General features: G+C 45.7%; 1 protein-coding gene across 4 annotated transcripts in view; it reads left to right on the top strand.

The window, feature by feature from the left end:
- Positions 1-25,095, top strand: part of LOC138514136 (zinc finger protein 420-like) — a 1,401,466-nt gene that overhangs the window by 322,824 nt on the left and 1,053,547 nt on the right. For all 4 annotated transcript variants that reach the window (XM_069629436.1, XM_069629435.1, XM_069629434.1 and 1 more), the window contains one exon: positions 3,292-3,381. In XM_069629436.1, the coding sequence (XP_069485537.1) occupies positions 3,292-3,381 (90 nt within the window). The remainder of the gene's footprint in view (positions 1-3,291; positions 3,382-25,095) is intronic.

Below are 25,095 nucleotides of genomic sequence, written 5' to 3'. Positions count from 1 at the left end.
GGCCTGAAGTATAGGTGGGTGCCAAGCGAGAGGCTGCTCCCGCTCCGGCCTCTCCGTGCAGGGAAAGCAGCTCTTTGTATATCCTGTGTGGCCCTACTTACAATCCCTGTTCGGGAGCTGGGTTTTTACTTTTGGGCCACTTGTACGGCCTGCGGCCCGCACCACCTGCTGGTTCAGTTCAGGTTGGGGGGGTTGCGGTGTGTTCGGGCAGCCCCCCAGAGGCCTCTGTAATCATGCAGTGTCTGTCCGGAGTCCCAAGGGCCCGTAGGCAGGCCAGGGGTGATGCTTTTCTCTTCTCACCCCTATTGCGCCTCGTATGGGCACCGGTCATCTTCCTGCAGACCTCGTCCCCGGCGAGGGCTGATGTCTCTCTCTCTCTGCCTGGTTGTGGCCGAGGGCGCAGCTCAGGCCCGGCGGGTGGCCCGTCAGGCAAGGCGGATGTGTGTGGGTCCTCCAGCGCACGGTGTCTGGCGAGTGAAGTGCCGTGGGGTCGGATCCCCACGTTTCCACTGGGAGCAAAGCCGAGGGCAGGTCTGGCAGGGACACCTTGCTTCCATCCCGCCCCTCTTCAATCCACTTCGTTGTGCCTTCTCGGGCGGGAACGGTGCCGCGCTGCCCTTAAGCCCGAGCTCGGGTCTTCAATGTCGTATGGCGGCTCAACTTTGTTGTTGGGGGCCAGAACTCTCAGAGCTGGCGTCGGGAGGTGTCATAATCTCACGATGGCAGGCTCCGCCAGAGCTACAGAGACCTGCGGCCATCTTCGTTTGGGCTCCAGAACGCCCCCCAGAACCAGGTAAGTATTCAATACTAAGAGAACTCATTGGTTGAAAATAAAGGAGTCGGCAAAAACCATGCACAAACTTAGAATTAAAGTTCTAACCTTAAGAAGTCCTTCCCTAGCTAGAAAACAAGGGGCCTAGTGCCCTTAGTTGCAGGTCCCAATGATTCTTTTCAGGCGGCTAGGAGTTTCTTCAGGAAGATTGAACAGGTTTTGGCTTAATACAATAAGAAGTTGAACGTGTTCCAAAGTTTAGGTAAAACACGAGGAACATTTTTAACAGATCCTCTTCCAAAACAGCCATCTTATCGGGAGACCCAGGGGAGGATAACAGGCTATGAAACCACAGTTCAAGGCTAGGCAAGGCAGCGAGATGGGGTTAGGACTTCACGACCATGCAATCCTATAGAGGCAATGGGTGCAAAACAGGTATGTTTACTCACCCCCTGTACTCCGGATCACTCTGGGAACATTGTAGAAGTTCCAAAAATCAATGGTCTTTCTGGATTCGTATCTTGGTTCTTTTGGAGAATGCCCTGGGGTCGCTGGTGCAGAGAACACTTCAGGTGTTGGGATTATTGTGCCCGGCTAAATCGTGGTTCCATGCTCTGATGGACCTGATTCTGAATTGTGAACACCCAGGACTCACCAACTTCTTGACCACCACTGTGGTGTGAACCTCTGAGACTCCCAAGATGTGATGGAGGCGGTGAACAGCGATCGCCATTTGAAGATAATGGTAAATGGTGACACTCCTGGGGGTAACAATGAAGCTGGTGCTCTAAAGGCCCCTCTTCATGTTAGAGCTGCAAGTTCGGTGAAATGCTTGTTGTTACATAAGCTGAGGATCTGTGGCTTCCCAAGACTCAACTCTGCACTATGACCGTTGCAGTGAAGTAGCCCATGATGTCGGACTAGCTCATAGGATGCTTCCAGGGGCTGGATCTTCGTGTAGTGATCAGGACTTGTTGCTCCCCAGGTCTGAATGTCTTCAGGAGATCTGCAGAGTCACAGGGCTTTGCTGGGCAAGTGAAGAAAGGGCCGCTGGCAACAAATAGTTTCAGGTCTTCAGCGGGCTGCTCTCCTTTGTAGGGGTTGTGCCTCCAACGTTGATCTATAATTGGCTGCAGGATTCCCCCTTTTATCTAGGATGTGGCTAGAGTTGCCCTCAGCGCACCAGTGGCACAGATCTGCATAATTCAAACTGGCAGGGACTGTCTAATCCTTGCCAGCCTCTGGACACTACATCTGTACAGCAACAGATGCACCTTGCTTGGATGTGGACTGGGCCCAGACAGACCCAGGCCCCAAAATCGAGCCACACACAAAGCTTGGCATTTTGCCCGCGAAACCTGAGGATTTTTTCAGGAAAGGATAACCATTTATGGAAAAATCCTGCCACTCAAGAACAGGGAGAATGTAAAATTAAAAGCTGGCCAGAGGACAGGCAAACCTAGAGTATTAGAGTACATGGTACTCTAATTTACATTAAACGGTAAAATGCAAATGTGCACAAGACTATAAAAAAACAAAAAACACTACCAAAGAATCTGCTGTTACCAGCCCATCTGGACACATCATGCAAGTTACCACAACGGTAACAAAAACATAGTTGCACACGGTCTCCCCATCGTACTTCACATATGGAGATGTGTGCAGGAAAAAGAAATGGAGAACTTTCCTATGGCAAGAGAGTTTCCCTGTACTGATGGCGTTTGGCACTGATCAGGGCCTCCAAAAGAGAGAAGCTTGACAAGGTAATTGGGTAAAAAGGCTTCACATACCTCTAGAAGTCATGAAAGGTTCAATACAACAGTAAACATTAGTGTGTCCCATTGATGTCTTTGGAGGGTAAGTAGAAAAAGACAAATCTTTCCCAGCAGGAGGCACATAATACAGTTTAACTCTAAAGAGGGTGATGGGGTGAGAGAAACATGTCAAATATATCCTGTAGGCATTTGTGTAACTAGGGCTGCCTGTTTTCATGGGACTGAGGGAGAACAGGATAGCTGATGTTTGAGTTGCCAGAGAGGCGTGTGTGAGGAAAGTTGGCAGTACTGAATGAAAAACAAATTTTAAGTAAGAATGGGGGGTGGAGGGGCATTCTTGTTTTTTGTTTTTGAATTTGGAGACAGGCTACAGAGTCACATTGTACTTCGCCAAAGCCTCTGCATGTGACCCCAGATTCCTTGTGGCATCCGACTTGTGTAGACATCATGGCCTTGCATAACTATAAAGGACAGTAGTCAGACCTTGAGTTTGGTTTCTTGATTGTGGTCTTTATTCTGTTACTTCTGGCCTCTCAAACGCAAGTAGTGGCAAAACCTTTAGAAAAAAAACATGTCTGATCTGTGTTATATGTCCTTAGTGTGATATTTTCCATTAGCAATTGTCGGCTATCAGATATAATTTGTACTTGAATGTAAAGTTTAGCTTTTATGTCAGATTAGGAACAGTTATGAGAGGCGCGCCAAGAGAATGCACACGGACTGAGTATTTGTTTTCTATTTCAGGATGCTTTTGTTTTCAATGAATCAGCAGTCCCTGTCTCTGAACAGTTGGAGAGCTTGGAAGAACCTCATAAGGAATTTAGTGAGGCAATGGTAAGTGTGATCAAATTGTTGCAGGTTAAAACAAAGGTTATCAGCTGATCAGTAAATAAAGCGGTATCCAGGTGTGTTAGTTACACTTGATCATGCAAAGGGAGATATTGTATATTTTATTTGTATCTCGCTCGTACACAGGTGTTTCAGAGCGCGACCAGGCAAACGGAGGGGAACAGGGGAAAACAAAAACAACAATCTTACTAGGGCCAATGGCCCTCATTACAACTCCGGCGTTAAGGGTTAACGCCACCGTTAACCCTTAACGCCTGATTCCCACCTTAACGCCTGCTTTTTGCAGGCGTTAAGTTCCATGGTGCTAAGGCACCTTGGTGCTAATTACGGCACCGTAATTTACGGTGCCGTAATTAGCGCCTTCCCCACTCCCATTATGCCCTATGGGGCAAAAATGGGAATGGGGAAGGGAAAATGGGAAATGGGGATTTACCGCCCCACTCACCTTGTAATGGGGCGGTAAATCCGCCATCCACCATGGTGTAAACATAGTTTACACCATGGTGGTAAAGTTGGTGCACTTAGCACCTCAGTTGTAATGAGGGCCAATGACATTGAGAACGTGCAAGTGCATGGGAAAGGGAAAAGGGGGAAGTGCATGGGAGGGGGGAGAAATTGGAAAGTGCAGAGCATAGAAGAGGACAAGATAAATAATAATTTAAATAAATAAATAAGGTGATCCAATTCAGTAGTAGTGCAGCCTGTGAGTGGCCAAGTGCAGGGTTAGTCAGATAGGGAGTAGCTGATAAGTGCAGAGTGGGGGGGGGGCTGCATGGGTACAAATACAGGCCCCAGTGTAAGGGGTGGCCAGGAGGCAGTGCTGGAGGGTGGCAGGGTGAGCAGGTACCTGCGCCCGAAGGGAAGAAGGTGGCCAGGTGCAGCATTGCCCATAGAGAAAGCCGATAAGCAGGGGAAAAAAGGGCAAAGGCAGAGGCGAAGAGGAAGGTCTTAAGGAGCTTCCGGAACCGTTGATGGTTCTCCTCAAGTTTCATGGTGGCAGGTAGGCAGTTCCAGAGGGAGGACCCTGCCGAAGACAGAGATCTACCACCAGCTTGTTTCTTTGAAAAACGACTGACCCTGAGGGAGTTAAAGGTAGAGGAGCGAAGAATTCTAGATGGGAGGTATTTACGGAGGGATAGTTGAAGGTAATTTGGACCCAGGCCCCAGAAAGCCTTGTGGACAATGCAAATGGTTTTAAATGTAATCCTTGCAACCACAGTGAGCCAATGAAGGGATTTCAGAGCTGGAGAGATACGATCCTAGGGCCTGAGGCCAAGGACAAGTCTCGCAGTCCTGTTCTGGATTAGTTGTAAAGGGCGGAGAGTGTAGGCAGGTAGATTCAGAAAGAGGCTGTTACAGTAGTCCAACCTAGAGAGAATCAGAGCTTGGGAGACAAGGAGCTTCTGAGGGAATGAGAGGGTAGGAAGAGTGCCTTTAAGGAGGTGCAGTAAGAACTTTGACTTTTTGGAGACCTCAGAGATATGTGCGGAGAAGGAAAGAGTGGAGTCAAAGATGACACAGAGGTTCTCAGCTTCGCAGGTAAGGGCAGGAGGAGGGCCAAGGGAGGCCGGCCAGAGAGTGAGCAGACAGGATGGAGGGGATGTACCAATGAGGAGGATCTCAGTCTTGTTGGCGTTTAAACGAAGATCATTTGGGGCACACCAGTTTTGAATGGCGATTAGGCAGTCAGAGACAAGGGAAGGAGAGGAGGTGGCCTAGGGAAGCCTGAAAATGAGTTGGGTGTCGTCAGCATAGCACTGGAAATTTGAGCAGAAAATGGAAATGCAGTAGGCGAGAGTTGCCAGGTATTGGTTGAAAAGCCAGTGAGGTTAGACCCCTGCGGAACACCACAGGTAGAGAGGGAGATGGAGGATAGGAAGGACCAATCAGAGAGAAAAGAGGTCAGCCAGGTCAGAGCCTGATCAGAGATACCCAGGTTGTTACAGAGACGATTGAGCAGGGTGGTATGGTTGACCGTGTCAAAAGCAGAGGAGATATCAAGTAGGATGAGGACAGAGGGGAATGTTAGAGTCAAGGTTGGAGAGCAGGTCTCCATGGATGTTCAAGAGAGCAGTTTATGTACTTCTGGCAGCTCTGAAGCCAGATTGGAGGTCATGGAGAGAGCCGGAATGAAGGTTAAGCTGAGAGATGGCAAGCTTTTCCAGGAGCTTATGAAGAAGGGAGTAATGGAAATTGGACGATAGTTAGCCAGACAAAAGGGTCAGCTGTGGGTTTTTTGAGGAGAGGATGCACAAAGGAGTGCTTCAGAAGGGAGTGAAAAGATCCAGAGGCAAACGAAAGGTTGCAAAAATCGGCAATGGCCGGAGCAAGGTTATCGATGTGGTCCTTAATAGTTTTGGAGGAGCCAGGGATGGACCTGTCTTGAAGAGGCTTTCATAGATCGGACTTGAGATAAAGTGTGTTGCAAAGAGCCTGAGAGGCGAGAGGAGGGGTGGATACTGCATCAGGGTTGGCCAGCTCCTTGCAGATAGAGTTCGGCCGAGTTGTTAGATGCCACAGAGACACACGCTTGAATATGGACTTGCTTCTTGGTCCGTACAGAGAGACGGTATTACCGTTGGAGTAGGCGGCAGGCCAGTTTGTCGGAGGATGAGCAAGAGGCCCTCACTTTCCTCTTGGCCGCCCTACACATAAGTTTAAGTGTAGCTAGGTCGGAGTCATGCCAAGAATTGCACTTGATATTGGGTTTCAAACAGATCCTCCTGACAGGGGCAAGAGCATCAAGAGTATCAAAAAGTGGAGGAGAGGGTGAGAAGGTGGCAGCAGAAACCTCCACTGAAACCTGCTTCATGGGCGGGATGTCCGAGAAGGTGGGTGGCAGTCTTGGGGTAGGCTTGACTTCAGGGGAGGAGATGGAAAGATGAGAGGAGAGGAGGCAGTTATCGCTCCTTGAAAGAGGAGGTATGAGGGGAGTAGATAGGGGGAGGCCAGAGGAGATTAAGACATCAAGTGTGTGGCCAGCAGAATGAGTTGGGCCGGAGGGGAGGATAGAAGAGGAGAGTGAATCGCAGAGGTTGCAAAAGAGTGCAGATGAGGAACTGGGAGAATGAAGATGGATGTTGAATTAAAAGAGGTGAATTTACCAGGGGGCTGGTAGAGGGTAGCAACAGCAAGGGAGTGGCTAGGAGAGAGACAAAGCCTACAGACAAGGCCTTCGAAAGAGGAGTAAGTCTGAGTAGGGATGATAGAGGCAGGAATCCACTCAGGGAAGATCAGGGCTACACCCCCTCCAGGCCGGGTGGATCTGGTTGTGGAGAGGTTCTTGTAGCCGTCAGGGAGGAGAGTGTCAAAGCTCATGACAGAGCTGGCTGTGAACCATGTCTCCGTAAGACTGAGGACATCGAGGTCAAGTTCTTCAAGGAGGTGGCAGATGTCAGAGGAGTGTTTGACAGCAGAGCGAGGATTGAGGGTGGCAAGATGGAGAAGGTTGCCTGTCATAAAGACCTTCCGGGGAGGGGTACAGATCAGAGGTACGTCCTGCGGAGGTGTGGAGGGAGTGTGAGATGGGGCAGAGGTGGAAGGAGAAGGGGGCAAGGTAGCCAAGGGAGAGGAGTAGGGGACAGCAGGAGATGAGGCGAGGGAACCGCCTACCGAATAGATGGAGATTGGCCTGAGGGCCTTGCACCATGACAGTGCCATTAAGGTAGACATTAATGATGACTCTGGAGGAGTCAAAGGAGTCCATACGCACTTCCTAGCGGGTGCCACCATTAATGGGAGAGGAGGAGACAGGACAGAGATCATATGAGGGGTCCAGCGATCTGGCGAAGGGATGACAAAGAGAATGTTGGCAAGGGTTTGTCTGGTAGAAACACTGGAATAGGTATCAGCAATGGGGAGTCCTGAATTTGAGGCCAGGATAGTTCTTTGATTGGTCTTTCTCTGTGTTGATCCTATTGTGAATTAATATGACATACTAAGGTCTCCTATTTCCGGACACTTTATCTTCTAGTATCACAGTACCTGTTACTGACCAGAATTCATTCATGGGTCTAGAATATTTTGTACAAGTTGTTTGCTGATGTTGATGCACTTCTTGTGTATTTTTGAGATCATTACTGTTTTTGAAGTATACACTTTAGTTTTGTATGAGTTTAGTATGAATGGAGTGATTGGTGATGTGATTGGGTCTGGTTGTGTTGCACATTATTTCGAGTGAATATCATTTGATATTTATGTATCAGTATGTTTTGAATTGTATTTTATTATCTCAATGTTTTTGATATATGAGATTTTATAATCCTTATGGTATATTTTATCCAATTAATACATCTATTTTCTATTTTGTAGAGGATGTGAATTGAATCCTTTCACCTCCCAGCTTGCAATGTGTTTTATGTATATTTAGCTGTATTAGCAACCGTATATGTGTAAACTTTATCCAGTCTTGTCCCTTTACCTATACTAGGCTCCATATCCCGGCCTCTTAGTTGCTCTATATATACGTGCTTCTTCCAAGCACGGCCGTGGCTAGATTTCTTGCTTGGTGTCCCTCCTTTTGTTTTGAGTTTGAGGCCAGGATATCCATTTTAAGATTCTTCTTACCAGACTTAGTTAGAAGGGAAGGATAGTTGATAATGTAGCAGTTTGAGTAGATAGGAGAGACAGAGCCATGGTCAGGTGGAGAAAGGGCAATGGGAGAAAAAGATGGACTGTTACATCTCTTTCCATTGTGCTGGCAATGTGGGAAGGAGGGTGATATGATATGGCATTTATAACGCGCCTATACACAAGTGTTTCAAGGGGCAGCTATTGACAGTGTTAAGTGTCTTTTTCCAACAACTAGAAACGCTGATTGCAGGTGAGTGCCTTTTAGAAAGGTGACCCTGGCTGTTGCGCAGCAAAGGAAATGGCTGCCTGGCTGTAGAGCTGCGTTGCAGGCAAAATCCTGATTAAAATAAATCCTTCCTTGTGCCTGTTAACTGAAAAGCTATAGAAGGTCGTCAAAGTTTGAGACATGGAGCAGAAGCTGGAGCGTCCTGCATTTCCACGGTGCAGCGGCAACGACAACAGAATATGTGATGCGAAATAAGCCGATGAGAAATGTGGACGTAGCCCAGAACTGACTCCTGGCATAAGAAGGGAAGGACATACTTTAGCGCGATGCTCCGCTGGCCTTTGAGGGGGTGGTAGGCAAATCAACAGCGTAACGCGAACATCGAGTGGCCTCTTCTCTGTGACTACAGAGATCCAATGCTCTTCATCACACTTTCCAAAGGGAAGGCCCGGCGACACCGGAACGCTGCTGTTACCTTCTCAACCCCATGTAATGCTGCAGCCGATGTAAGGTGCCCGCACAATCATTGGCGGCTTTGAGGTTTCTGAGAGACACCAGGAAGGAGCAGTAATATGCTCCGATGCTGACCCGCCTGGGACATATTACTGAAGGCGGGACCATACTCTGAGGAAGCCGTGAGAAGCAACAGACCGGCTCTGGACGGGGGCTGGTGGGGTAACTGCAGCAAAGTATCCCAGCAGTCCTGCAGCGCCTTCATTAGCTCACTCATCCCCAACGTCGGTGCAGACAATCCTGTGTTTGCCCTCCTCCTGCGACTCCCACATGTCCCCGGCTGTGTGCGGGAGTGGAGGACAACGGAGAGGGAACCTGTGAGGCAACACAACCTGTGAAAATAACTACGCACAAGGTAAACATTAACCCAACATTCTGTAGACGGTGGAGAAGGAATGCGACAACCTAGGGTGTAGACCGCAAACTCCACCGAGCTGTGGAACATTAATAAGAATCCCCATGTCCTCACACTTCCAAGCAGAAATATGAAGTAGTAGCCTGGTACTTCTGGGAATCAACTGATCCACAGGCACCCTGTCCAGTTATAATAAATGGAGGCCACAGCAATAGATCGGTGCTAGTAGGGTGGAAAGTGTAGAGGAAGAACCAGCGAGCCTGGAGCTCCGCTCTGTGAGGCTCTAAAACCAGACCCTCTGCCATCAGGCACACTCATCTGGGCAAGTGAGGATAACAGTCTTCTAATAAGGCCACCAAGCGTCATCAGTGTGCAGAGGGAGGAAACCGAAGCATCACCTGGTCATCCTAAAGAAAAGGGGTGAGTTCAAGATATAACACGCACCAGGGTGCAGCTATTTCCGGCCTGTGGAGGGAGCGGATTACTGGAGCTCTGCCGTAGCAACCTAGTATCGGGGACACATTTGTGTGGAGCCCACCTGCATTGCGCTGCTTCATCTGTTGCCCCAGACATTCTGCTAGCTTTATGTGGGGCACAGTAGATAAAGAGTGCGCCTCCAGTAGTCAGAATCTGGGGAAAATACTCCAGGTGACACTGGCTCGATCTGTCACCAAACCTCTTGGGCAAGCCGCGACTGAGAAGTTTATGGCAGTGTCATGGTGAGGGTGGCAGAGCAGTAGCAACGTATGCTAGGGACAAACGTGTCAGGCCTGAGCCAAAGATTACTTGTGACACTGGGAAAAAATATAAGTAGACAAGAGATATCGAAGCTCAGTCGGTGTTGCCTAACATAATACTGTAATACTATAAGCACACTTTCACGGCACACCATCTACGAGAGATGAGATACGCACAAAATATTTGGTAAGTCAAGAAAGATCTTTTCTCATAAGTGGATACAGGCAAGATGACGAAAGGAGCAAGGGAATAAAAAGGTCTGATGGATTCTTTTACCAACACACTGACCCCAGAGGCAGGTACGACAACACACCCTAATGACAATTCACCTACAACATCATCAGACAAAACTAGAGAACTCCACCTGCTGACAACGGTGCAAGCCGGATTTATGTCAATAAATGTCAAGCTGGATGACATAGTCGCAACAATTGGGTCGTTCAAATCAAAACTTGAAAAAGAGAGTGGCCGGATAAATGAGGCTGAAACGAGAATCGGTGCAACGGAGGACAAAGTGGATCAGCACGAGTGAGACATAACCAATCTGAAAACATAATTGTCCAAGGTTAGAGGCAAGTGTGACGATTTGGAATTGAGATCCAGAAGGAATAATGTATGTATAGTTGGGGTCCTTGAAACAGCCTGTAAAGGCCAGATAGAAACATTTGTTGAGTCGCTTCTCAGATCCCTGTTCAGACAACGTGGCTGTAGTAAACAATTCCTGGTCAAGTGGGCTCATTGTACCCTGGCCCCAGTCCCGAGACCTGGAGCTCCACCTCCCACTATTATTGCAAGGCTTTTGAACTGCAGAGATAGGGACCTTGTCCTAAAGATTTCAAGAGAACGGGAAACGTTGCGATACGAGGCTAGTAATTTACACATTTACCCAGACTTTGCAGCTGGGGTACAGGCCCAAAGAAGAACATACAATCCAGTGAAAAGACAATTGAATATGTGGCAGGTCCCATATGCTTTGATATTCTTGGCAAAACTTCATATTCAGCACGGAGGCAGAGGGCACTTTTTTTGAGAACCAAGAGGAGGCCATGAACTACATAGTCTTACATTCCAATCCCACCAGCAATCCGCGATGCAGACCAGAATCGAACCCCGGGAATGAGAGAGAGAGGGACCGGGAGACTGAAAAATGGTTCTAATGTATCTTTATGTTCTGGTTTGTGGTGCTGAGATGTAGAAGGGCACAACGTAAAGAAGTTAATAAATTTAGCCTGAGCGGTAGTTCACAGCCGACAGCCTGTGCAAGGGCAATTGCTGCCAACGTGCTTTTGAAAAAAAGTTCCACAAGTTATCTGGGGCGGGGGATACATCATCAAGTTGGGGCAGAATGGTGCGTGTGTTGGGAGGGGGGGAATATATATGTTAATATTCATATTGGGGGAGGGGCCCCGAAAGATTCGGTGGAGTTATAGGAAAGTTGGAAGGCATGCAGACACACGGACACGACTACTCGGTTGACACAATCCTACGGGCACAGTTCTATACTGTAGAAACTAAAAGGTGATGTGACAACAATAATCACATGGAACATACATGGCTTGAATAACCCAGTCAAAGCTTGAAAGACACTTGCATACATCGACAGATACTCCCCTAAAATCATATTCATACAAAAAACACACCTTTGGGTCCCACTAATTCAGGGTTTGCACCTAAATGGGGACTTCAAAGATATTACACCACTTATTCGTCGCAGGCAAGGGGCGTCTTAACCCTGATGCATAAATTGTGACAGTTTCCCCCCACAGGATGTACATATAGACACAGGGAGATATGTAGCGGTCAAGGGGAAATGGTAGGGGAAAACATCATCCTAATCAGCACATACGTCCCTAACATCGATGACCCCCAATTTCTTCACCCACATCTCCAAAATGTTGGGAACGATGCCCGATCTTCCGGTGATATGGGGGGCGGGGGATTTTAACACACTATTGAATATACAGAGAGACAGAACAAACAGTAAAAATAGAGGGATGACAGCTGGTGCTCGCACTATAAAACAAATAATGTCCACCTATGATCTAGTGGATGCATTGCGGGAGGAACACCCTGAAGGGAGAGAATATACGTAGTACTCTAGGGTGCATGATGCAATGTCACGCATAGTTCTATATCGCAGCTAAATGGATGCACAGAGTGGCAGGCACGAAGATCCTGCCCCGTATCTTGTCAAACCATTCGCCGTTATGGCTAAACATCTCATTGAATACGGGAACCCGACCCAGGCCATTATGGAAAATGCTGCCAGCAGCACTAACAGAGAGCACTATGGCAGAAACCATCAGAGAAGAGATCTTACGGTTCTTTGAGGTTAATGAGTGGTCCGTAACGCAATACTCCACCATATGGGAAATATTCAATGTCTGTATGAGGGGCGTGGCAATGTCAATTACCTCAAATGCCCTAAAAATCACAAGAGGAGAACTAAGCGAATTAGAGAAGGATATATGTAAGCTTGAAAATGAATATGGGTTGACTGGGGATAGGGCCCTGCTAGGTCTGATTAAGGAAAACTTACAAAGTTCAGGAATATAGCGAATCGTGAAGTGCACCTTATGATAAAACCAGTACAGGTCCAAAGATACGGGGAGGAGGATAGACCGGGACGGTACCTCGCTGAAGTGATAAGAGGTGAGAGAGAGAGTCACAGCTTATAGTGGGCATTGAAGATGGAGGACAGGTAGTAACTAAAACAGAGGAGATTAATATAATCTTCAAAAAATACTATCAGAAACTATACGCTTATGCAGACACTAGCACAAAGATAGAGGTACAGTATTTGTACGATACAACCCTACCTACACTGAGCAATGAAGCTCGATTGGCACTTGACCCGCCAGTTACGTTAGAAGAGATAGGAGAGGCTATAACCTCACTCTCCTCGGGTAAATCCCCTGGCCCGGATGATCTAGGGATGGAACTATACAAGGAATACAAGGATATCTTGGCTCCTCGCTTGTTGAAGGCATGGGAGGTATCCTAAGCAACTGGTAGGCTCCCACTTACAATGACTGATGCGGTCATAATGGTGCTGCTGAAACCAAATCGACCACCTAAGGAGGTTGCTTCATACTACCCTTTGTCGCTGATAAATGCTGATGCACAAATAGTGGCTAAAATATCAGCAAATAGGCTCCTCCCTCATATCTCGACCTTGATGCTTCCTGACCAGTCGGGCTTCATTCCTGCAAGGTCAACGGCTTCTAATGTGCGACGATTATTTACTGTCATCTCACAAATAGACTCCCATGCTTCTGCTGTGGTGGTGGCTTTGGATGCTGAGAAGGTGTTCGATTCCGTCTCCTGGGATTTCCTGTTAGGCGTACTTGAAAAATTCTGCATGGGCCATAAGTTTTGCAAATATGTAAGACTACTGTATACTAATCTGACGGCTAGAGTCTGTACCAATGGGGCACTATGAAGACCAATCCGTCCAGCAAGAGGCACAGGACCAGGGGGGTGCCCCTTCTCGCCCCTTCTGTTTGCTTTAACAATTGAACCACTAGCGCCACAAATGCAAGAACAACAGTCAGAGGGGCATACATATAGCAGGACCCCCGCTAATCATCTCCCTGTACGCTGATGATACTTTACTATATATATGTAATCCAGACACTAACATAAAACAGATTTTGGAGGAGATGGGCAAATTTACATACCACTCAGGGTACAAGATAAACCCTTCAAAATCAGAGCTATTCCCACTAACTGAAGATACTACCAAACCAACAAACGTATGTGGTTTTTGGTGGGTACCTTTCTCCCTAAAATATTTGGGGATATCTGTATCCCATTCACAGAAACAGTTATATGAACAGAACCATTAAAAATACCTCCATGCACTTAAGGTGAAGCTAAATATATGGGCCAAATTCCTGATGTAATTGTTTGGTAGGGTCTCGCTTCTCACGATGGTTGTGACACCTAAATTGTTATATTACTTTAATAATACCCTAATATGGCTGGGACATAAGTTCTTCACGTAACCTCGATCAATGTGCATGCAATTTGTCTGGGAATGGGGTGCGGTTCGAGCAAAATGGGATGTCCTGGTAGAACCATAGGATCAAGGAGGTCTGGCTGCTCCAGACTTCGAATTGTACTATCTGGTGGCACTGTCGCATTTTGCACCACAGTGGTATTAAGCATTCGACAATGCTGGGTACCGTAGCCTAGAGATACACTGCGCCTCACCTACTGACCTTAAAAGCGCCATATTAGAGGATCACTATGGGAATTCCTGCCTGTTTGATCCCGTATGTACGACCATATCAGCGTTGCAACGTATATTTAAACAATTGAACTCTCCCAAGCCCTATCGTAATAAGATCTCTCTGTGGAATTGTCCTGGTCTCCCCCCAAGGTTTGATATGGACCTCCAAATGACATGGGACCCAGAGAAAACAATGAAACTGGGAGACCTATACCCAGGTGGTAGCTTTGTAACTGAAGAAGAATTTATAGCAAAACTGGATGATAACTGGTCAAAATACTGCAATGCTACAGAATGCGTGCATTGGTCAAGAAAAGATGGTAGACATACCCCTGGCAATCAGACCAATGTCAAGGCTTAGAGACCAGTGTAACTGGTGAAGAAAATAGACCGATGACCTTAAGACTATATTGTATAGTACAGAACAGTAAGACGCATAACAATACACTGAAAGAAAGGTGGGGGAGAGATACATCTACAACTATCGATGATACTAAATGGCGCATATACTGTGCATTAACCAAAAACATTTCACTTAATGCTCATTTACGACTCATCCAATTTAAGGTATTAAGCAGACTTCATTACACCGCCGCTAGAGTTGCTCGATTCTCCTGAGCTATGTCCGACAAATGCCCGAAATGTGGGTCGGATGGTGCTGACACAATTCAAATGTTTAGGTCTTGCCCAAACACAGATGATTTCTGGAAAAATGTGGCGGGTGCCAAAATCTCCTCCTACCCCTTTACACCTCAAATATATACTGGGATATATTGGGAAAGTTAACATTAAAATGCGTAGACCGTTCAACTTAGGGTGCATAATTGCAAAAACAGCACTGGAAATCCAAGATTGCGACCAAGGCACCCGCAACGGGCTAGTGTGGGTCTTTCTGACCTTGGAACAGTACTGAGGTGGGGGCCATGGTGCCCAAGACCCATAGCCTTGGTTCGAGGTCATGACAGCATCCTCAGCCTTTTCGTCCTAGGGGGCAACCTTGGAGGGGTAGATCTTTTCGCTACTTCTCCTCAGTTGGAAGGGCGAGAGGAATGGCCAGTCAAAGGGGCCAGAGAAAATGTCTTGGTGGTGGACGAGGTAGAGGTGCAAAGCCAGTGGAAGCAGCAGCCTCCTTACCATCAGCCACTGCATCAACCGCCTCAAAACCTCTCTGTGGTCTTGAGTCACAGATCACCATTGGGGGGCAGACTGTCTCAGCATCTAGAAGAATGGCGAGACATTACTTCGGATGCTTGGGCTCTAGAAACCGCAGCCCACGGTTACTGCCTTCCTTTTATAAGGAGACCTCGGAACAATCAACCGGGGAACCACTCTTTGAGGATTCCGGATTCGCTCCTTGTGCAGAAAATTTTAACCCTGCTCGAGAAAGGTGCTATAGAACCAGTACCTGTAGCGGAGAGGAATAAGGGATGGTGGTGCTCCCTATTTTCTAATGCCCAAGAAGGACGGAGGACTGAGACCCATCTTGGACTTAAGAAGATACTTGAACAAGTTCCTCAGGAAGGACAAAGTTCAAGATGGTCACACTTTCTCAGGTCCTTCAGGCCTTCCAACTCCAGTATTGGTTGGTGTCATTGTACCTTCAGGATGCTTATTTTCATGTGTCAATCCATCTCAAGCACAGAAAATACCTGAGATTCGCAGTTGGCAGTTCTCATTATCAATTACGAGTTCTGCCATTCGGGCTGACCTCCGCCCAAGGGTTTTCACTAAACTGATTGCGGTGGTGGCAGCGAGTGTCGGGAGAGGGGGAATTCACATCTACCCCTACCTGGACAATTGGCTGATCAGGCGCGTCCTCACTAACAAGCCTGGGATCATCTCAACATCACCTGCCACTCTCTTCACAGAGTGGGCTTCTTCCTCAATTACAAGAAGTCCCATATGACACTGTCTCAAAAGCTCCAGTACATTGGAGCTGTAGTAGATACATCCTTGGGAAAGAGCTCGCCACCCAAGATGAGGGCTCAAGACATTCTTCAGATGGTTACCAAGTTTAAGAATGCCCACAGTCTACCGGCCTTCGATTTTGTGAGGTTACTCGGCCTCATGGCATCCTGCATTTTGCTCGTACCAGAGTCCCTCCTCAGAATGAGATTCCTTCAATGGGCTCTATGAACTCAATGGTCCATGTTATCAAGAAATGTGTCAAACCTACTTGAGATTCCAACCAGTGTCTCGCAGGATCTTCTGTGGTGGGCCTGCGAGGACAATATTCTCAAATGAGAACCTTTTTTGGCAACCATGCTCAGAGATAACTGTAGTGACGGACACCTCATTCATGGGGTTGGGAGCCCATGCCAACAATCTGACAGTCAGCGGTCATCCAAGCAGGGTCGCACAGGATCTTCTCTGGTGGGCCTCCGAGGACAACATTCTGAAGGGAGAAAGGACGCCTCACTCACGGGGTGGGAAGCACATACCAACGATCTGAAGATAAGCGGTTGTTGGTCTCCATCGGAGTCCAAACTACATATCAATCTTTTGGAGCTGACACCAATCAGACCAGCGCTGAAGGTCTTTTTGCCATCTGTACTGGGAAAGAATGTGCTGATAATGACGGACAACACAGTGGCCATGTACTCAACAAGAGAGGTGGTGTAGGGTCACTGCCACTGTGCAGAGAGGCAATGCAGCAGCTCTGGTACTGGGCAATTCAAGAAGGAATCTCCTTATCAGCAGTTCACCTAGCCAGAAAGGAGAACACGGCGGCGGATGCTCTGAGCAGGCAGAGCACAGTCTGCCACGAGAGGGAATTAGCTCAGGAAGTCCTTCAGGAGAGCTTCACCCTTTGGAGAACTCAAGTAGATCTGTTCCAGACCGGGGTCGACGAAGTGCTAACGGTATTGCTGCAAGTAATTTCCCCCAACAGGAGCTCTAGGAGACGCGTTCGTAGTGGTCTGGGAGTTTCCACTCCTGTTCGCATTTCCTCCAGTCCCCGTCATTCCTCATGTGCTCAGGAGGTTGAGAAGGTTCGGTTAACACATGATCTTAGTTGCCTGTATTGGGCCAGGACGACGTGGGCTAGAAGGACGTGGTACCCGGATCTTCTGGACATGTCCATCTGTCCTCTGATGCGTCTTCCACAAAGAGAGGACCTTCTCTTGCGGGAGGAGGGTTGGGTTCTCCATCCAGAGGTCAAAACACTCAACCTTCACGCTTGGTTTCTGAAAGGCTGAGATGCAAGGATTGGGACCTCCAGGATGACGTATTGGAGGTTTTGCTTTCGGCCAGAAGGCCAACAACAAAGTCTGTGTACCGTTGCCATTGGAATACATTCTGCAACTGGTGCAGGGAAAAGAATGTAGAATCTTTTCTATGTAAAACACAGGATGTTTTATCCTTTCTTCTATCTATATATATAAAGGGCTACTTGGCGGCGCTGTCCACCTTTAAGTCTCATCAGAGGAAGGATCCTATTGCAAAATTCCACTGGTGACACAATTTCTAAAGGAACTCACCAATGTGTCCCCCCACCCCCCATCTCCTTTCCAGATTCCAGTTTGGGACCTAAATCTGGTTCTAAAATTCCTAATGTGTGCATCTTTTGAACCCTTACACTCATGTCTTTTAAGGTTGTTAACCTTTAAAACTATTCTATTGGTAGCTCTTCAGCCTGTAGAGTGAGCGATTTGCAGGCACTTTCGTGCAAGCCACCCTTGACTATCTTCCACAAGGATAGGGTTGTTTTAAGGGTCAAACCTTCATATTTACCCAAAATCATTTCAGAATTTCATATAGGTCAGAAAATTGTTCTACCTTCTTTCTATCCCCCACCTCATCCAGGCAAGGAAGATGAAAGACAACATAAGTTAGACCCTCAGAGAACGTTAAGCTTTTTTAAATGTATTTATTTTTTTATTTATTGATTTGGCTTTAGAAACAACCTTTCAATTTAAGAACAGTTTACATCATTAAGTTTTTAAAAAATATATAAAATATACTCAAAATTACATTACAACAATTTGATCATACATATAAAAAGCAAGGTCAATAAAATACAATCTCATAGGTAACATTTTAACAGGGTAAGCTCTAATACTGCTTTAGTTCAAGTTCTTTTAAGAATCCAATGGTGGCCAGTTTGACCGACATACGTCTTGCACCAAAGATTAGAAACCATAATTCTTCATTGTCAATTGCTGTATGGACAGTGAAACAATGCACAAAGTATTTGCAACGCAAAACATTCAGTGCTGAACAGTATGCAACAATATGCCATAGGGTTTCTACAAACATTCTCACTTGGGGCCAGTATTTTCCGTCTGCATAGTATATCTTTTGTTGACCACAAATTAAAGCGGAATCGCATATAATCATCTCACAATTTGGTGGATGGATATTTAATAAGGTATGTTTTTGGAATTCTGAACCTCTTGTATCCAAATTGAGATGCATTCCAATCTTTAAGATGTTGGCAGATTTCTATGGTGTAAATTCAATCTCTTCGATAAAGTTTGACTTTTGCCTGATTGGGGTTGTTAAGCAGACTATCTATTGAAATATCGGCATCAGTAAAAATGTTTATAGCTGCAGTTCGCCAGTTCTTTGGATATTGATGTACTGAGTATAGTAAATATTGCCCCAAAATACAAGAAATAGCCTTATACTGTAATATTAGGCACTTTCTCAGAAATGCAATAATTTTCCAGGCGACTGCACTGTATAATGACAATAGTCCTAGTTCGAAACGAATCAGTGCAACGGATACACAATTAGGCAATTTAAAAACTGAGCGCCAGTATTTGACCTCTAAGCGGTCCCAAGTGGCGCGTGATTACATTATACCAGATTCCGAACCATAAGTGAGAATTGGTTTGACTTTTAGAGAGAAGAACGACAATAAGTGAGTGCATGTAAATTTGCCAAATATATACAAAAGTGCCTGCAATTTCGAAATTATGTCGGTTAAGTGCAAAGTTTCATTCCCAATGCAGTTGACCATGACACCCAAATATCTATAGGACAGGGTATTAGATATATTATCCTGGTCTAATGTCCAAATAAATTGGTTATGGTTCGATGGTTTATAGTTCTGGCATTCCATAATTTGGGTTTTCGCTAGATTAATGGTCATTGCGTTTTCAGATGCATAAGATGCCAAACCTCTAATCAGTCTATGGAGGCCCGCCTTTGTTTTGGAAAGAAGTATAAGATCATCGGCATAAAGAAGCCTGGGAATTTACTCCAAACCCAACTTTGGAGCATCAGAATTAATGTTCTTACATTTTCCCCCATGTCCAAAATAAATAGATTGAATATTGTGGCTGCAAGGACACACCCTTGCTTTAAGCCCCGTAATGTCAGGAGAGGGGCTGTCAGTTAGCCATCAAAGGTTAGTCAGACTCGGATAGAAGTGTTTTCGTGGAGGAGCGAAATCAATTTGACCACTGAGAACGGGCAACCCATTAATATCAGTTTACGTAGCATTAGTAGACGGTCGATAGAATCGAAAGCTTCTTTGAAGTCAACAAAACCTATGTATACAGATTCCTTCTGTTGACAACAAAGGGCCTTGATAGATGAAAGGGTAACCGTGTGAATAACAGTACCTTTACCTGCAACAATGCCTGTCTGGAACATATCCCGCATGTTAGTTGAATCTATCTATTGATGTAGATCACGCAGTATTAAGGAGGCAAAGATTTTCCCTGACGCGTCCAAGAGGGCCATAGGCCTATAATTGGTGAGATCATGTCTATGACCCTTTTTGTAAATGGGCACGGTTAGGGAACTGCACCAGGAAATGGGGATTTTCTGGACGGATATAACATGCGCTAATATCTCAAATAAAGTAGCAGCCCAAAATTCAGGAAACTGTTTCAATGTAAAGTTTGAAAGGCCGTCAGGGCCCGGAGTTCTGGATCTACTGGCCTTTTGGATATAATGGAGAATATCTTCGGTGGTAAAGGATAAAGAGAAAACTCCTTCAAGGTTAAGGGGAACTGACAATGGGTCGGAGGGGGGCATCGCATATAGGTGGGAAAAGTGGGCTTGCCAATCAGATGATGAAACATCGTTAATTTGCAAAAAGCATTGGCAGTATCTATAGGTTTTAGTGATTAAGGCCCAAGAGCCTGCAGAATTTTTCGATGATACTTTGGCCAAGATAGACTCACCATCTTTGTGAAATAGGCGAGCCCGATAAGATCTTCTCCAATTCCTGTATTGGGTTTTAATAGATTTTAAAGTTGATCATCGTAGCTCAACCGGTAAAGTTAGTGCTAGTTTCCTCTCTCTCTGATATACAGCTTTTCTTTTCTGCATATTACGATCAAAACTATGAGCAGTAGTTCGGGAAATGGTTGACTTAAATGCAGGGGCAAATAGGTGCATCAATTTGGTATAATCAAGATCAGAGTGTATAGAGGATCGACGATCCGTACATGCCACTTTGTCTGTCGGAAAATTGTTGTAGTTTGGGTCTGGACCACTGTAATCTGTTCCGACCACAATTAACCTGTACTACGCCTTCTATTGTTGCAGTAGTTTGATTAAGGTTATTGTTGTTACATCATCATTTGAGAATCAACATATTGTGGTCGCTATCAGTGGTTGAAGAAACATGAAAACCATTCAAAGATTGAAACAACTGACGACTGACATAAATAAAGTCAATAATTGCCGTAGATTTCCCTCTCCTCCAGGTGGAATGGGGCGGGCAGTCCTCTGGAAATGTACCATTAACCATAACCAGATCTTTAGACTGAATAAAAGACTTCCAGCGTAGCAATCTTCCGACAGAGGCAGAGTTACAATGATCAAAGCAATGTAAATTCACATTGCCTGCTAGAATTACATGGTTATGTGTAGGGAATTGATACACTCTCTCCCATAGGGATTCAAGTGTTCTCAGTAATGAATCTGTTGACTGGGCCGCAGGATTCCAGTATACATTCATTATAAAATAAGTGATCTCAGTAATGGTTCATTGAACAAAATGTAAGTATGGATTTGGAACTTCATGCAATGTGAGGGAAATATGTGGAAATGTTTTGAGAAGCACCATCAAGCCGGACATCGGATGACCTTTTACAGATGAAATTGCTGGATTTAGCAGGATGTGATAACCATCCCAAGAGGGACATTGGGTTAACTAAGTTTCCTGTAAGAGAATAATATCATGATCTGCCAGTTTGGTGATTGCGGGAGAGAATAGATGTCTAAATCCCCTCGTATTCCAGCTTAATAATGAGAGAGGTTGAACAATGGGCAAGCTAGGGTTAATTGGTTGAGCACCAGCAGTTACATTGTGTTGAATGCTGCACTGGGCTTTTATAGATCGAGACAGTCTTGACAGTATTCTCTTTCAGTTGTTGAGTCTCATTACAGGGAATGCAGTTTTAAATTGGTCTCAGATTATCAGTCAAGAGCTCAAAACCTAGTTCAAATAACTCAGAACGAGCGGCCCATAAAGTGTTCAATACAACTCTTGATTGTAACCAAATTCTGGCGATAGATTGTGATCCGACAGAAATTCAACCTGCTCAATGTCTATAGTGTTAATATCCTCAAGTGCAAAAATATCTCCACAAATTGTCAGAATACTAGATCGGTTCAAGTCATATCTTGGGAAGGGCGAGGTTCTGCATTTGATAATCAAGGAATGGAGGCTGTGTTTTAAACCAGATTGTTTAGGGGCAGACTGCAATGGTAATTGCTTATTGCCATGGCTAGAAGGGGGACCTGACAATGAGTGTGAATGTACAGGTCGACCTTCAGACAAAGGCAAAGAAATATACTTTTGTTCTTGAACAGGGTTTATCACATGCTGTTTTGTCAAGGCGGCATCGTGCTGAGCAAACGGGGTGCCTAAGAGTAGTGTATGCTGTGCCATGTATTGCTGTATAGCCGTGGATATAAGATGGTCAAAAGAGGGGATCACAGTTCCCACAATACAGTGATCCATCGGCTTAGATTCAGCAAGGGTTTTACATTCAATCATTGGGGCCCGACCTTATTCATTCAGGAAGGGGAATTTAAGGGTTGAACCAAAAGAGAGCTAGGTGGTAAAGATGTTATGCTCAATTTGGAAGCAACATTGTTTTCAATGGCGGCATTAGTAGAATTGGTGTTTGGTAAAAAAGGTTTAATAGACTGAGAAGTCAAATACAAATCAATCTCTTTTCGCAGAGCGGCACGTCTCAGACACAGTTCAGAATCCACTGTATCATTTACTTCTTGCCTGGGCGGTTGTATCAGCAGTTGAGAATCAGTAGCGATTGGAGGCTCTTTCTCAATTAGTTCTACAATCTCATTCAAAGGAGCAAATGATGTAGTTAGTGTCAAAGATGATATGTCCTTGAACTTTTTTTCAGCTGCAAATTTTGCATATTTATTTTGAACTGCTTTAGCCGCCATTAAATTTTTTTTTTTTTGTTGGGCACTTAACTGCTTTTATGAAGGATTTCGCAATGGAGAATGGAATTCGTGGGTTGGGTAAGTTTTTAGAGTTCTTCGCTGTTTTCACGGAGACTAGTTTTGTAGCAGTATCTTGTTTGGATGGAAGATTTCCCGAAAATATTGTATGTAGTTTTTTTGGTGGGGCTAAACATACCTCAGGGCCGTTGGTAGAACGTGGGGCCACTGGGAGACACTCGATAACAGAATTCTGCACAGGAGGACACACGTCCTGAATTACTAGTAGAAAAAAAGGAAGACCATTTGAAACAAGAGGGGCTGGTACTAAATTAGAAGGTTGCTGGTTTTGTTAAAAAAAATTGGTTCACTTTTTTAACAGATTTTTGTAATTGAGAGGATAATTTTACTTGCCATCTCACCAGTTTAACAAGCTGCTTATCTTGTTTTAGCAGTTTAGCATTCAAGGTTTCGTAGAGTTTAAACAAAGAAGAGATGGCAAGATTCATCGCGCGCAACGTGGTTTCAACCAGAATGGCTGAGGAAACGGCCTCATTAGATCGAAGGGGGGGGGGGGTATGAATGGTTGAGAAGGGACAATAGCTGGGGTCTGGCCAGGGTGCGCATGTCGCGGAGTGGGAACAGTATAAGAGGAGACTGCCAAGGAATTAGCATCGGAATAAACGTGTGAGACTTCTGGCAGGTTGTAGTTGGCTTCGTACTCATTGATGCCATCAGAAAAAGACGAATTTGAGTGGAGTTCAATTATAGCTTGATCTTTTGTGGCAAACCATAGGGGGAGCTGAAGACCGCTGGGTCGGTGTCATCGGTAATGGTGTACTAGGGGCAGTCAATGTTGCAGGGTGCATTACTGGTGGGAGGTTAACAGCATTGGGAAGGCAATCCTGCTCATAGATAGTGATTTAAAGTTTCAGATTGGGGTACTGGTAACAAGTTAACAGCAGTAGAGGCACATCCCTGTTTGCTAATGGGGGGCAGAGGGTAAAGAGGGAGTAAAGGCTCTGATAGAAGTATTTCACTGCCTTTAAGCATAGTCATATCGGAAATCGGCAGTATGGAAACAGGTAAGGCAGATGCAATAGGATTATGAACAGCAACACTGCTTACAGAAGTAGCCGCGCTGGACATGGGGTAATTCGCACCTAATGAGCGTAGCATCTGCTGGATATCACGCGACATTACCTTCGCATTAATTCCGCTGTGCTTTGACGCTCAGAAGCTGGAAGTAGGGGGAGGGCACAGTGTGCTGCCTATTTGTTTACTTTTTACATTAATAGACAGTGGAGAAAGCGGCTTAGGCGAAGGCATGTCTGTCTCCAGGGAGTATGTGCCGCGTTGCACTTGTAGATCAAATCTTAAATCAAATTCAATTAGGCAGCAGTAGCTGTATTGGAAAAATAGTAAATATTCAGTAACAGTGACCGCTGAACGCTGCACAGCGAACAGCCAACAGTCACTTAGTAATCACTTGTGAAGCGCGTTCACAAGGTAGTGGTAGGCAGGCTGGGAAAGTGGGCGGGTACAGTAGGAGCCAACCGCCCTATGAGAAAAGCAAAAGCAGTATGTTAGCCGTGTCAAGCAGACAAAAAACTTCATCAAGGGAGCAGCAAAAAGTTCATCACAGGCTCAATTGAGGACAGAGCATACCAATGGGTCCGGGTGGGAAGTAACAAGGTCGCAGTCGCTCAACGCGAAGACCAGCAAATTAAAATCACTGTATCAGCACAGCACCTCCAGCCACATCAGCCAACAGTCACTTAGTAATCACTTGTTAAGCTTGGAAATACAGGACATAAGCTGGGTCAGGCTGTCAATAAACAGACCTTATCCAGATGGATAATTCTGGCAATCTCAGCATGTTACAGGCTGGCAGGAAAAGACCCTCCAGTAGGTTTAAGGGAAACACTTGTGGTTAAGGGAAACACAGGTGCGTTACAAATGCCATATTATATAATTCCACCAGGGGCATGACTACCTCTGCAGCCCTACAAAGGGGCAAACCAATTAAAACATTTGTGAAGCGGCTACGTGGTCTTCAATCCACACATCCACAAAGCATTATTGCCTGGAATCTTCCCTCTGTCATGATGGTACTTTTGGCAAGGCACTGCACTCCGTCCATGAAAATATATGAATTCAAATTCTGTTCCCTCCTCCAAACCAAATACTGCTGTGGGTGTCTATCAAAGATGAGGAATACGTGGGAGGACACAATCCATTCGAAGAACAAGTTACTTACCCCTGGTAACATTATTTTGTCTGGATGTTCTTCCCATGCATTCTCATTGCCCTCCCATCCTACCCCTCTGTAGAATTTCTCATCCTATTACAGCTTCCGTTCCATCAAGGGCTGAGTACGGTCACTCCTCTGTTTTGCAGGTATCTCTGCTGTTAAAGGGGAAAAACAGAACTGAGTCCAATGGGCGCTGCACGTGCTATATATGCCTTCGATGACATCCTCAATGGAGTCCATCGACGCACATCGCACTTGCCGAAATTATTTTTCCGAAGGAGCTGAAGGTGGACAACATATGTCAAAGATGAGGAATACGTGGGAGGAACATCTAGTCGAAAGAATGTTACCAGGGGTAAGTAACTTGTTCTTCTGTCCTCCTATTGGAGAGATTTTTCTTAGAGAAACAATTAAATTCTCTTTCTTGAAAT

This window comes from Ambystoma mexicanum, chromosome 12, assembly GCF_040938575.1.
Source record: "Ambystoma mexicanum isolate Mex_15411 chromosome 12, UKY_AmexF1_1, whole genome shotgun sequence".
NCBI lineage: Eukaryota > Metazoa > Chordata > Amphibia > Caudata > Ambystomatidae > Ambystoma > Ambystoma mexicanum.
This window is presented reverse-complemented; position numbering and strand designations above follow the sequence as displayed.